Consider the following 15,442-nt stretch of genomic DNA (forward strand, 5'->3'; position numbering starts at 1 on the left):
TCCCGCCACACGAAAAAAGCACAAGCAACCTGCTCCACATCCTACTTTCATGTTAATCAGAAATGAAGGATAGCAGCGGTACGTCTTCTGCTGTTTAATCTAATACACGTTGTCACATCTTTTTCCCTGAAGTTGAAATCATTAGAAAGAAATACAATATTCACGACACACACACATGCACAGATACTTAAAGAGTGTATGCACACACCGACACACTAATATGCCTTTACAAAGAAGACGTGCAGAAATTTCATAGCCAGTGGATCAGACGAGTGTGTAGATGACTGCAACACACCGATAACAAGGTTTAATGAATGTCAGTGTATACCGCATTCCCTTGGAGCAAAAAGCTTACTCATAAATTAGCAGAGAACAAAAGCAGCTGTAATTATTAGTCAGACTCAGAATCAAAAGTAGTATTTTATGCCATAATGCTTAACCGCATATGAAATATCTAACATTTACAGGGTTCGCAAAGACAAACATTGTAGATGGTTTGGGAATAATATAATTCCATTTGATGCTTGTCACCCAGCCAAACCTGGGTCAAGTTTGGCTTGATACGTTTCTATTTTACAATTCATTCAAGACCAGTCGTTGAAAACCTCCATTTTCAGTCTCCATTTCTTTGCCAGTTCTTCACAGCAGTGAACAAACCAAACGTTTAGTTTCCTTTCAGGCACCAACAAAAAGACCTGCAGCACAAGATTCCTTTAAAATATAGCAAACCATGTCTACTGCTTTCCTGTCTGTGGCCTCTGCTTTTTTTCCCTTCAAACCTCTCGTGCTAGTGAGAATGATTTGTTCTACTGAGTGTTCCTTCTTGTATTGAATTGGTCCCTCAACTGAGGTGGTAATAAATGTTCAGAAGGAACCTATGGCGCAGATTTGTGAGCTCGAGCGCCGGATGCTCATCACACACCCAGCAATAGTGACAAAGAGCCTTTTATCTGAGAGAGACACAGACACAAGACAGAGATGAAGGAGAAAAGAATAGTCGCAGCACCATTTGATGCTGCTTTTATTGAGACAGCCTCACGTAAGTGTGTGTGTGTGTGTGTGTATGTGATTCTTGACTGTTCACTTTGTGTTTAGGATTGATTTGACATAAATAAATGATAATTATATATATTTTTTGTTATTATTTGTTCAATTATTCAAATGCAGCAAGTGTATTTAAGTTCACTATACTCTGTTGCACATTTAGGTATGCATCTGCAGCATTCTGCTTCTTTTGCTGCAATAACTGGACATTTTATCTTCTTCCTTACCCTGGAGAAAGAGCAGCATGTATATATTTACACGGTTGCTCATTTACACATTAATTCCTCTTGAGCTATCGGACTATTTGCAAGCAATCAAGGTTTTCACACAGTAAATAAAGCAATACGAATGGGTTGTTCTCTCCCCTGAGGCTAAATGATAGGTTACAGCACAGGTCTTCACAACCTGTTGCAAGGGATACATGTGCATGATACACGAGTGCGGAAAGTGTGTGTTTTTGTGTGCACGTTAAGTGCGAATCTGAGTGGATGCAGACAACATGAAGGAGAATGGGTGGGTGGGGGCACATTTTGTGAGGCTTTGAGGGAGAGGGGTTATCTATGTAGGTCCTTTTCCTTGCTGCCTCTTTCTGTCACTCTCATTCAGCACTGACAGAGAAACACCTTCTCTCTGCCGGACTCCTCATATAACTGTGGGTTTTCTTTATACACTGGAGGAAAGCATTTCTAACGATAAATTTAAGAAAAAGGGGTAACGAAGAAAAGAAGACAATAATAACATTTGCTGGAGTGAAGAGGCAACACACGGATTTTTCTGTGTCTCCAATTTACACAGGTAAGGTATTTTTATGTATATCTGCTGATTCATTGCCTCGCATTGGTATTTACAGGTATGCATTCACACAAGTAAGGAAACACAAACATGCTACCAACATTTTTCTACAAATGTTTGCTCCATATTTTTGTTTCCATTGGTTACAATTAAAAGCACGATTGACTATAGGTTTCATTTTCAAAACAGCCAAATTACATGTCATTTGCTATCAGCTGTCATTTCAAGTTGCTGATTCACGACTGTCATCTTGAATATGCAAGATTTTACAATCAACACAAATGGGTTAGGAAAAAAATAATTTAACACCTTAAGGAAAAGGACTCAAATGCTTTAATAACTTATTCACATTTATAATCGCCACCATACAAGTGGCCACATTTATGATTGCTATTTGGCAGCACTGGTTTGCTGACGAGGTCAGGCAATCAGCACTTTGACATGCGAGTTTTCAAAAGACCATTATTAGTGTAACAGCTATAATATAATTTTCTTCGTGTATACAACATTTTTTATTTTGTTGTCTCAGTGTGTTGTCATATGTTGTAGGTAGTGGAGCAGTTTGGTGCTTTGTGTATGTTATGTGTTCATTTGTATGCAATGTATAAATATGTACGTACATATTTTAGAAATATTATGACCCACTTTTTTATTTTGTAATAATGTGAAAAAAACATGCTCAGCTAGAAAGTGTACTGTAAAATTGCACGTTTACAACATATAGGATTTTCTGTAAATTATAAATGTTATTTTATGTGATATCCAGACAGATTATTATGCACAACAGATAAAAGATGATTATAGCAAACACAAGGTATCCAATATTGATCAGACATGAAGATGCACAGTGCGATATCTCCCAGATACTGAATGTAGTTGTGCGGCACAGCCACAGATTACAACATGAAGCATTTTGCAAGCTCATTCCTCTCATGTTAGACAAATTTTATAGACAAATTTTTAAAACTAAAGCAATTTTTTTGTTATTGCATGCGTGTCAGTATCAATTTCTGAAAATAAAGGCCTACCCTGCTAAAAGCATGATTACAAGTTATCTAGATTATTGAAATATGTTTATGCATGTATTAGCCTATTTAATACCAAGTAAGTAATTTCCATAAAAATTCAAGGAAAATAAAGTCATTTATTTGATACTCCATGGCAACTGTGGCACTTAACATCTGTGTACACCCTTTAGCATAAATTAATAAAGACCAAAAGAGAGGGGTGCACTGCCAGAATTATCAAATTGAAAGATGAACTGCACCACATTAATAAGCTCTGTTATTAGAAAATAACACCCTGAACACAAACAAGAACACAGACAACAGGAGGATAAAACTGCTAAAGCTTCTTGCACAAACATGCCAATAATCTGGCAAATAGGGAAGTAGCTGTGCCTATTATTTAGGCAACACATAAATGCCAATAACAACCATAACAAACGGTTAAAAAAAAAAAATCTTTCTTAATTGAGGGGGAAATATTTTGCAAGCTGCTAAATTCTGCTGAGTGGAATTAAACCCAAAATTGCAAACCTCAAAATCATAAGTCTTGATTTTTCCATATCCTGCACTTGTTGAAATATATGCGTGTGTGTTTGCACATCTATATCCTATTAAAGAGGCTAATAAAGAAGCTTCAGCCTCGATAACATTTACCCAGCAGTTGATAATCAGCCCAGCAGTGATGCAGGGTGATATTTCAGTATACTGTCTGGTTTAGACTCTCATAACACAGCAATTCATACAAAGCATCTCAGTTATGGAGATGGTACTGTAGAGCAAGGATGGTCATTTTCAAATACTCATTAAATCGACAACAACAAAAATCTAACCATTTCCATAACTAAAATAAATGTTCCCTTGTTTTTACTGATGCCTACTAAAAAAATGCGTTACTACGGCCGGAGGGTGGCAGTCATGCACCTAAAAGCTTTAATAACTGCCCTTGAGCAACATAAGAAGAAGAGTTTCTGCCAGGCACCAGTAAAACATGCGTGGCTCTGAGATTAGAAGCTATGGCACAAACAGGAGAAACATGCAAAGACCAATGCAACTGTCAAAACGTTCTGCGTGGAACCCTTATCTCAGCGAGCACATCATGAGTCTACCACAGCAATGCAAACTCATTCAGAGCGAAGCGCAGAGCAGATCAACAATCAGTGGCCAGCTTGGTCACCAGAAGGAATTTGATGTCAGACGTGCAGAGCAAACAATGTCCGTCATCTCAAAAATGATAGCTACAAACATGCTTCTCATCAGCATTGTCAAAGGCGCATGTTTTCAAAGCATTTTCTGAACCCTCATTTACAGCGCGACTATCTCTCTCGTTATCTTTCCCTGTGCGTGCTTTCAAAGTTGCAAAGAGAGCCAACAATCACTGACGAATCTGCACTCAAATCATTATAAATTTTGAATGGCAATAATGATAGAGTCTGAAGGAGCAGGCCTCCCATATTCCCCATTCAAATAATGAGGGACACCATTAAGTCATCTCATCAGAATTGCATATAATCAACTTTGACCTCATTTGTGTTCCACATTTGTTTGACCTCTGCCTCCAGCTCTCTGGATGTCTCAGCAGCCTCAGAATGATGGGAACAGAATGCACATATGAAGTGCTCGAGTTAGTAAATGTCAGTGGAGTCCAAGAGAGCACAACAAAATGAATGTAAATAAAGATGGGAAAAGAGAACAGACAAAATAGGATGAGAGAGTTTACAGGAATCGTTCTTATTCTAATCGCTCTAAATTCTAATCACACCTCACAAATTAGCTGCAGGGTCCAGACAGTTTCCATAAAGGCCATGGCAACAGCGTTACTAGGCAAAGGTTGGTTTCTTTTAAGCTGTCAGATAAAAGTAGACGGTGTGAGACCAGATGGGATAAGGAAATATATTACTGCTGTTGATTACCAACACGTGCATAACAAATAAGAAACTGAAGACACAGTGTGCCTCAGTATGGCCAGCTCTAAAGTGGAGAGTGCTGCTAAGCGAGTGAAGGTTATTAACAGCTTTTGGATTGGACATGGAAAATGTTTGAACATCCTCCTCAAACTGACAGCACTGATGTGCACCACATGTTGAATTACTGGAGTGGACACATCTGCTGACAATTTATCTCAATTATATATTTTTTTCAGTGAAAATATGGAAAAGCTCGGCTGCACCGTCATCTTTCTCAGCCCACACTTCATTAAAATATTGATTGTTTATTGTGTTTAATACCTGTGCACAAAACAGCCCGATTGGCAGTTTCAGTATTGAGAATATTGGCATTCTGCAGCAGCTTCTTAGTGAGTTTAAATTCAGTCTGACTGGGATCATAACCTTGTGATTAGGAGAAATTACTTCTCAAACATGATTTCATTCCATTGATAAAATGAGATCTCGCAAATTATGCTTTCTTTTGGATATGTTGACGAATTGTTTATTTGGGTGCATGCACAGTAGAAACAGTAAACTGGAAAATGTGTGAAGACCCTTACGTGTCAGACTAAAATATTCCACTGACATACGATTAGTTAGAGACCGGAAAGGCCACATCAATTTTCATACCGATCAAACCATCCAGTGGCCCATCGTGCCCCATCTGCATTGGATAGATTTGCCCACTTGTTTATTATGTCTAGAGTTGGCCTGTAGCGGTATACCAGTATCACAATATACTGTGGCATGAAAATTTATGGTTATCATACCGTGCACAAGTGCTTATTATCGGTATGGAGGAAAAAAGAAAAAAAAAGAGCAACAAATGGAAATTCTTGCCTGCAATGGGCAATACACACACAACTGCAGCAGAGAAAACAAAACTGATCACATCACCATCTCCACCCCCAAAAACCAGTTTGGAACTTTTGACATCTTAAAAATGGACATTGGGTTGCCCTTGATGAAAAATATCCAGTCTGCAAAAACAACATGCTCGTATTTCAGTCATAAATCAGCAATCAGGTACCAGATGTTTAACTTCGATCAAGACAGTTTAGTCAGGGAAAGCAAACGCACTTTGAAAACCCCCCAAAAATGTGTTGATCCAGTCACCTTTCCTCAATAACCAGCAAAATGTATGACTCCTGCTGCTGAATGCTACTGAAGGAAACAAAAGCAAATCTATTTTTCCTGCCAGAATAAATGTATACATGGGAAACACTGATTTGTGGATGAAGGTCAGAATTTGTGTTCAGAAGAAAGAGAAGAACATCATTCAAAAAATGATTTAAATGATTCACAGACATCTAAAAATCATTTGAAGTGCGGGCAGTGAGTTATTCTGTAGCTGTTGTAGCAATATGCTGTTTTATTAACTGACAAAACTAAAAAGGCCAGGACGGGGAATGATGGGGAACAGTTACTGAAGCCCAGCGCTGCATGAGAATGAGGTTTGCAAGTGGAGACAATTTAACTACACAGTAAAGACAAAATAATAATATTAATACTATTTAAAAAAAAAATGATAATAGTTCTTTTTCATGTAATTTTAAAAACACTTTGTTCTGCATCATTCTCTAATAAAAGTAAATCACATAACAAGGTGGCTGAAACTTTTTAGGTCTCAAAATCATCATCAAATTAAAACTTGAGTTTTAATGAAAGTTATAAAATATTAATCTCCCTGAATCTTCCTCAAATCTTATTGCAAATGTTCTTAAAAAAATTGTTCAAGCAACTTCAGAAATCTGAACATGTCTGTGCTCACTTTTATGCATTAAATTGATCGTGATGACTTGAAACAGACACTCTTCTGTCTGCTCATCTAACCACAACAGTTATAATTATTGGCATGTTAAAAGCTTGTGGGTAGCGTGTATCTAACAGCTGCACTCATCGGGCAGCAGCAGCCGGAAATTGCAGTTATTTGAGGGAAAAGGCACCTGGGTACGCAATGTTCGAGTGCTTGGTACATCACGGGGCACGGGGGCGAAAATAAATGTCCATCATCTTCGAGGGCTCTCTGGATGAGTTCATAAAACTTTTAAAATATTTTTCATGAGAGGAAATATATTTTCAAGCTCAACTAAAAACTTTTTTTCCCACACGTTAGAAAGCTGCCTTATTTCACCTCTTCCAGTTTCAGACAAATTATGCAGGTGAGATTCAATATATTGAATTGTAGATCAAATGAATCCGATCACTGCAGTAACATTAAGATCATGAACTATGACACTATGAAAGTTTTGCGAAGCGGTTACAACAAACTCCACAGGCATTGCTGTCCGGGTTGTTTCACGGCTAAGTGCCTTCCTGGCATTTGGAACCGAGAGATAAAACACGGGAGTTCATGTGAGATCAAACTCCATCACTGTCAGAGTGGTTTTAAAAACAACACGCGTCGTTGACCTTGTCGGACCAAACATCTGAAAAACCCCAGAACAAAATGACCTGCAGGTAAAGTACCAGAGAGACAGGGAGTCACGTCAGATGAGGGGACAATGACTGTCTCTTAGTCATATCTGAACACATTGACACAATACCCAAATATTTACATTCAGTTTGACGTAGACTTACAGAAGATACCATCATCTCGGGTGTTCATGCTTCATGATAAAAGACAAAAAGACTTTCTTCATCATATACCCCAGTGGTTTCTGTACGTCCATGGAGTAGCTGACAAACAGAAACTGCTAATACTAAATTCAGCATACTTTTGGTGCTGCCAAAATGTAATGGGCCAACAAATGCCTCCATGACAACTCTTGTTTACATCTCCCCAAAGTCAACTGTACAAGATTTTGATGGAAGAAGAGCGTAAGCTAACTCACTCTTGCCAAGTCGGTAGACATTTCACATTCACTTGGTTGCTCAGGGGACTTTTAAAGGTTTGTGGATTATAGCTAGTATGTAGTCACTCTGGTTGTAGTCACTCCTTTCGGGTGCTGACCGTTACAATAAAGATGAATAGACTTGTATTCATGTTGCTCAGAACCTTGACAACCCTCTTTAAAAAAAAAAAAAAAAAAAAAAAAAAACTGTGACCAGTTTTATTGCAACTTCTTCCTTCTAAAGTACGATCGCTATAAAAAGTTTGTTGTGAGCATACAGTTCTTGACAAGTTATTGGCAGTGTGCCCATTTATTTATGGTGTCAATGAAGAATCAATGAATGTACAGTAAGAGCATGCTTTACATATGAACACAGAACAATCAATTTGTTATTAACTCATTTAGAACCGAGTCAGTTGTCTATAGAACATTTGCAAGTTACACATTGATTATCCAGTGGCCGCAGAAAAATTCCAAATATGAGGTTAATTTCTTACTGATGTGATTCTTTGTTGATCTTGCCTTATTTTAAAGGTTGGCCTGCAGAGACATGGATATCTTCCTGGATGAAGATTTCAGTGTGACCGGTAACACCAGCCATGCAACAGGACGAGAAGGACTAGAGGGACTAGACGGCGGCAAAGGCCAAGGACTCAACCACAGTGACCCCTTGGACATGTTCATCGGCATGGAGCTTCTTCTGCGATTCAAACCTCTCTTCCTTCCTCTCTACTGCCTCATAGTGGTCGTGGCTGGTGTTGGAAACTTGTTCCTGCTGGCCTGCATCTTGGCCGACAAGAAACTCCACAACGCCACCAACGTTTTCATCGGAAATTTAGCAGCTGGCGACCTGCTGATGTGTTTGAGTTGTGTTCCACTGACTGTGTCTTATGCCTTCGACAGCCACGGCTGGGCTTTTGGAAGACCTCTCTGCCACTTGGTCCCCTTGCTGCAATGTGCCACGGTGTTCGCGTCGGTGCTTTCACTCACTGCCATTGCGGTGGACCGCTACATTGTTGTAGGTAAAGGACCTCGCGTTATGTCTACTGCATACTCAAAAATATAAACTCAAAATGTGTAGGATTTTAAAATGTGTTATTTTACCATATTATTATTATTATACCATATTGTACCGATATCCAAAAAGGAACTAATGAGGTAGACGGTAATGCACGCTGATAACAGCATTCATTCTAAAGATGTTTTGATCACATTTCTATAGCTTAAACCTACGGTGTGAAAAACAGTGCTTGCTTCTTTAACCTACTGTATGCCGTGTCTGTAATTTGTCCTCGTCTCAGCTCACCCAGTACGAAGGAGGATCTCGGTGTGGGGTTGCGGTGCAGTGACCCTGGGTGTCTGGCTTTTATCTTTGGCCCTGGCTGCCCCTCCGTCTCTCTACACTCGCTACCTGGACCTGCGGCCCAGCGGCATCGACCTGGTCGTGTGTGAGGAATTCTGGCCAAACAGTGGCAATCTGCGGCTGCTCTACTCCTGCTTCATCCTCATAACCTCGTATATGATCCCACTGCTGTCGGTCAGCGTGTCCTACTGCGGCATTACTGTCAGCCTAAAGCGCTACTCGGTACCCGGGGAGCCGTGCAACAGTCAGCAGCGCTGGAACCAAAGAAGGAAGAAGACCTTCTCTCTGCTGGTGGCCTCAGTGCTGGCTTTCGCCCTGTGTTGGCTGCCTCTCCAGGTGACTTTGACACTAATGTATTCTTAGCTGCGTTTCTCTCAGTCCTTGTTCAAACTGTTCCGTTGATTGATGTGTTCAGCTTAGGAACACCTCGATCTGAGAAATAGGCATGAGGGGGAGATTTAGTTTACATTCTTCTATAGATATCAACAACCAACTCCATTCTCAACAGAGGTAAAGAGACAAATAAGTGAAGCTTTGACTTCCCAGGAGATGATTACATTTTATGCATCATTAACCCCAGAAGCTTATCATCAGGTAATTGTGTTTACAAACCCACCATTGTGTCCACAATGAGCCATGCAAAAAGATGACAGATTAAGATTTCACCATCATATCAACTGAAGGAGAGGGGAAAGCTGACATTGCGATGCAGCTGCAGAGACTCTAGGCCGTGCTTCATGAAAGTGTTTTGCAAGCACTGCTGACATGCAAACTACAAACAGCGGTCGGGTCACATTCTGCAACTGGTTGTTGCATGCAAATTGCAGAAGAGGTGTGAATTTTGCACGGTTTTTGCATGGCTCACAAGTATGGCATTTGTTATTATGAGTGAAACATGCCAAAGTTGCAGCGTGCATGTTTCAAATTCAGTAAAATGGGCCCCTGGCTACAAGATTGTAATCCTAATCAGTAATTTACTGTTATCATTTAACTGAATGTAATCACATCAGTAAAAGTTTAGATTTCTGAAACGCATGACCGCATGTATTGCTGTCTCTTATAATGTGATTTATTATGATCAAAGGCTGAGAAGCAGCAAAGAGTGAATTTAGAGAATTACTACCCTTCACTTAGTGTATTTTTAAGAGCTCAATACAGATTCAATGCAGTTACAAGTATTCCTGTGTCGATGTGTAGGTGCTGAACCTGTTGCTGGACCTGGACCCAGACTTCCACATCATGGGAAAGCGCTACATAAATGTCTTACAAGTCTCCTGTCATTTGGTGGCTATGAGCTCTGCATGTTACAACCCCTTCATCTACGCCTCACTGCACAGCAAGGTGCGCATGCACCTGCAAGGCTACCTCTGTCCCTGCCGCAACCATCGGAGGGGAATGGTGGAGAGAGCGACATCCAGGAACTGATCCTACGATACGACTGTTGTCGCATCTCCTGACATGCAGAGCCTTTCTTTACAGCTACACCGCCACACCGGTGTTAATGTCGGAGGAGAATGCAGCACAACTGTTCAACATTCATTTAAACCATGCTTCTCCAGCATTTTGTGACTTGAGGATATTGACTCCTTTGTAGTGCAGTGTTACCAGACTCAATACTAAATAAGGCCTCTCGTAACAACAGAAGCAGATGCAGACCAGAATATATGATGTTTAGTGCAATGATGAAGAAGAAAAATGACTAAGCCATCCACTGTGTTGTTCTTGGACAGCAGAGCTGCTGGCACAGACACTTAGCAGATCCTGCAGCTTTAAAAAGGCCAGCAGGGCATAAACAGACCTTCAGGCTGAGCGGCTCTGAAGCAGGCTAATGCTGAAGGCTGAGACCAGGGCTGGTTACAGCGCCTGGTTACACTTCAACAGTAAACAGTAGAGTTCAGGGAGCTGACCGAACAATGAACTCTTCTCACCAGACACGGACCAAGAGGAGGGGATGTGCCAAAGACCTGTGATTGTTTCATTTTGCCCATACTGAGTGTTTCAAAATCCAATTTATAATGTCAGTTATTTCTCTCCTGTCACACTATACTAATCATTTTTTAAATACTTCAACCGTTGCCTGCTCTTGTAAGTGTTTTCATGTAGTACTTTGTCTTCATGATTTGGCTCTGTGGTCCAAATTTGTGTGATCTGTGCACATAGAATATTAGGTTTGTGTTTGTGCATGAATACTGTATATAGTTGGCACAGCTTATGGGGAGTCAAAAAGATCAATGGTGTACAGCAGTGATATCTGACAGCCCATAAACTGAGTTTGTAGAATTCAATCAATACCAAATTCATAAAGGTGTTACTTGATTAACACAGTCAGTGCTTTTGTTCATTCTGGAAAACAAGATTGACATCATAATAATAATAATAATAATAATAATAATAATAATAATAATAAACCTTATACTTGGAGCATAAATAATGAAATCCCTCATAAGCATCACTGTGGTGACACCACGCCTGTTGAGTTCTTATTAAGTATGATTAATGCTTTCATAGCCTGTGTATCGGGTCCATTTTTGAATATGACTGGCTAATGTGAACTAAATTATATGTAAATATCATGAATTCTTTGCACTTAGTTATTCAGAGAGCTACGAGTTTTATTATTATTGCTGCTTATGATTTAAAGAGAATAGATTTATTTTACCGTTACCTGGAAAGATTTTAAATGACGCATCATACACTGTAAAATGTCATTGTGCATCGCAGATTGTCCATCAACTGATCAAATTAGTCCAATCAAAAATGCCACGTTCGGTCAGCATACTGGCAAGAGCAAAAATGCCTAGTGCAAACTAATCAGCCCCAGCTCCCCAGCCAATGCTGTTGATTCCAACGGTCACCATTTAACATCCAGATTACTTTGCCGAGTGTTGTTCAGCAGCCCTGACTTTTCTCTCCAAGTGAACCTTGCGACTGCATTCAGCTCTACTTAATTCGATTTTTGTCCTGATGCTCTTTTGGAAAGGGATATTGTTTGTATTTTCAGTCGTTTTAAAAATGTACCTTTGCTAACCGCCACAAACGATTGGCACTTGCACATTATGAATGAGGGATCTGTTCTGTGCCAGAGTGCAGTTGCAAGCCCTCCCAACTAGGAATGTTACAAGAACCTAAATTTTGAAGCTGTGACAGTACTTGCTGCCTGTGGTACCAAGGGTACCAATGGAACAGAAAGAAAAAGCATGTGGTATGGCTTCAGGAAGTAAGGCTGAGCAACCAGTTCCCTGAGACTTGTGTATGTTCAGATATCCACAGGACACTTGTATACACAGGATCCTTTGTTTCAACATCTGCATGTGTTCAATATTTGTTTGCCGCCTTCATTGCATGAGGATCCACCTTGAGCCAGAGCCATGTGTCCAACGCTACATGGCTCGATAACATTATAGCACAACTGTTTCATAAAAGTGAAACCGAATTATGGTGACAGCAATTGTCTATTCACCAAACATCTGCAGCATTGACCACGCAAATATATCACTTTAAATTCTCTAAAAGCAAGGGCACCCACAGAAAAAGAAGTCGTTTAGGCCATGCTATTTGCACAATGTCACAACTTGGCAAAACCAAAAACCAAACTGCATGTCACTTACACACACCAAGTGGCTGAACATCATGTATCCAACAAAATAGCGACGATATCGGAAAAAGTTTAGCTTCATCTATAAGTCATCATTATTTTTCACATCTCTTGGGCAAGAAAACAAAAGGCTGCACCAGCAGGTAGCACTTTAGAAATTACTGCTACATCCAGACAACGCACATTAAGTAAACCTACCGCATACGTCAGAAAACTAAAGCAGCAATCTCAGCTACAATTGACAGCATCACAAAGAAAGCCAGCGGGTCTTGTTCTTAAACGATGAGCAATGGAAGCATTTTATCAGAATTGCATCTAGATGAGAAACGTCTTACCTGATGCTTTTGGTCGTGAGCGGGAATGAGAGTAATCCAGGCTGACGTGCTGATCGATCCGTGGCCGGAGCGGTTTATTTGGGGTTAAGGCAGCCTGAAGGTCCCGGGGCCGCGGCAGCAGGGCGGAAGGTGTGGGGGGGGGGAGAGGGGAGCACACCCGGCGTCAGCATCGGAGTTTTCCCCCAAAAGACTCCTCTCTGACTGTCGTTGTTTGTCCTAGTTTCTCGATGCACGCAGCTGTGGAAAACTTGTCCAGACTCAGAGTTTTTTTTTTTTTCCGATCTAGTTGCACGCCACGCATTTAGGTTAAACGTGCTCTTGCTGCGCGTTTCTCTGACCGCCATTTGCTCAGGTAAAGGCCGCGCTTAAACTTTGACCTCATACAACGCTGTTGTCTCTGTACATTTAAACAGGGTGGTGGAATGTAACTAAGTACCTTTACTCAAGTACTGTACCTAAGTACAATTTCGAAGTACTTCAAGTAATTCAAGCCCTAAATTACAATTTATTTATTTTTTTGTAAAGTGGTAATTTACTAGATTTCTGACTGATGTAGGATACTATACAAAGGTTATTGTTAACTTTCTCTGTTTCTTTATGTGTATTTTGGTACGTCCATGAGAAAAACAAAGATATCAAATTGTGACTTTTTTTATTGTACCACATGCAATGCACATAGCCTACATGCATGTGTAAGCGCAGTGATGCACAAAAAAATAATCCTTATATTTATGCAGGTATAAAAAAAATGCCATGTTCAGTTCTTGTTAACTTTTGTCTGTGAATTAAAGTTGTGGGAACATATTTTGTCTTCATTTTACAACTTAGTAGGCTACAACAGTTTCATATCCTAAATGATGCATGAAAGTATGTGTGAGTGTGGGCAAGAGTGTTTTAAGGTTGGGCTTGCGGTATGATGTTTGCTTTGACATTTGAAAGGCTCAGGCAGCTTTACATTGGCACTGACATTGACTTTAATTTGTGTCTAAAACAAACAACTAGAAAGGCATACACAGCGCAGACCTCTGCCAAGGTCAATAGTCTACTCTTTAACTGCAATGTCTGGATATTTCCAAGACTATGAGAATTATGACTAAATACACTCGTGCTTAGTTGAAGCCTCTCAGCTGTTGTGCTAGTTCTGGTTCTCCCTTATAAAACCACTGTCCCTAAGTGATTAATTGCAACTACTTACTGTGTTAAGTTTGTGTATACCAGAGGATAACTGGTCCCTGTGAATGTGAATTGTGATACAGAGACATCAAGTTTCAAGGAGAGCCTATCTTTTAACACTATTGAACTTTACTACCGTCTACTGGATTTGTGGATGCATGGCATTAAGTAGGCCAAATGCCACATCTCGCACTTTTAGTTCAAGTGAAAAATAATTCCGTGATTCTGTGATTCAGATTTAATGGGTTCTTCCTACGGCAATGCTACACTCTTCCACCAAGCTTCATTAACATCGGGCCAGTCATTTTTTTTGTAAGCCTCCTGACAAACAGGCAAACAAACCTGAGGTGGTAAAAATGTCACAAATATATCTGTTGTGGGAGTAAAAGCAAATTAATTAGACACTCTCTGCTCACTATAGGTACACATACACTGTAATGCAATCCAGTGACACAGCTCTGATACATATCATGATTAAAAACTTAAAATGCAGACTTTTTGCTGAAACATTCTGAAAGGTGTTATGACATCTGCGTAGGTATTATAGCAATACTGTGGGTAGAGAATAATGGTGTTCAATGTTGACTATATTTCCAATCATACACCTGGAAAAAACAATATATTGTAATCCAAAAACATTCAAATGTATATACAGTGTGGTCCAAAAGTCCGAGACCACTGAAAACGTGTCTATTTTGCACTAATTTAAAATTTTAAACCAAATGTTTCATTATAAATAATAATATCAGTATCAACCCATCACGGCAAAGCGTGAAATAGACACACCAATTCACTACATTGAAATCTGTAACTGTCACGCCTAGACATCGCAAAGCGTAGCTATCACGGGCTTGTCTATTTCACGCTTTGCCATGATACTGGGTTGGGATTTCAGATTATCTTATCTTTGGTCCTCCTCTCATTTTGCCTTACAGCAGCATTTGAGCTGCATGGACTCCACAAGCTTTTGCAAAGCCTCATGACTCATGTCATTGAAGCACAAGTTAATAATGTTCCAAAGTGCTTCTTGTGATGTCAGGAACACTTGGCTTTCTCAGTCTGTAAGTGCTCCGATAAATGTTCAATGGACTTATTCTATTTTGGTCTTTCTTGCAGGACTTTGTATTGTGTTTGGACTGTATGTCTGGAATCTGTCTCCACAATGATGTAAATCAGAAGGTGCAGTGGAGTCTTTCTTCTCCTTAGTCAGGGTGGAATCGATTTGGTGCAGGTCCAACTCCAAAGTAGCAAAACACTCTCAGACTTGAATATTCCCATATCCATTTGGTACATTGTGGTATCATTCTCTCTCCTGTTTGTCTCCTTGCATACAACCATCTTTTCTTTTTTTTTTCATCAGTAAATATGACTTTT

The 15,442-nt window shown here is 39.9% G+C and overlaps 1 protein-coding gene across 1 annotated transcript; it reads left to right on the forward strand.

Moving 5' to 3' along the window:
* The first annotated feature begins 1,690 nt into the window (after window positions 1-1,690).
* On the forward strand, window positions 1,691-13,029 carry LOC138196932 (prolactin-releasing peptide receptor). Its single transcript, XM_069147319.1, has 4 exons — window positions 1,691-1,839; window positions 8,137-8,624; window positions 8,904-9,301; window positions 10,163-13,029. Exons 2-4 carry the CDS (start codon window positions 8,153-8,155, stop codon window positions 10,388-10,390), a joined length of 1,098 nt encoding a protein of 365 aa, XP_069003420.1. The 5' UTR covers window positions 1,691-1,839; window positions 8,137-8,152; the 3' UTR covers window positions 10,391-13,029.
* The last annotated feature ends 2,413 nt before the right edge of the window (window positions 13,030-15,442 follow it).

Source organism: Embiotoca jacksoni, unplaced genomic scaffold, assembly GCF_022577435.1.
Source record: "Embiotoca jacksoni isolate LCO1_2020_lvr unplaced genomic scaffold, fEmbJac1.0.p SCAF_14, whole genome shotgun sequence".
NCBI classification, from domain to species: domain Eukaryota; kingdom Metazoa; phylum Chordata; class Actinopteri; family Embiotocidae; genus Embiotoca; species Embiotoca jacksoni.

Coding starts and splice junctions, on each gene's coding strand:
- LOC138196932 (XM_069147319.1), top strand. CDS start 8,153: ATGGATATCTTCCTGGATGAAGATTTCAGTGTGACCGGTAACACCAGC. Junction 8,625..8,903: donor GGACCGCTACATTGTTGTAG/GTAAAGGACCTC, acceptor TCCTCGTCTCAG/CTCACCCAGTACGAAGGAGG. Junction 9,302..10,162: donor TGTGTTGGCTGCCTCTCCAG/GTGACTTTGACA, acceptor GTCGATGTGTAG/GTGCTGAACCTGTTGCTGGA.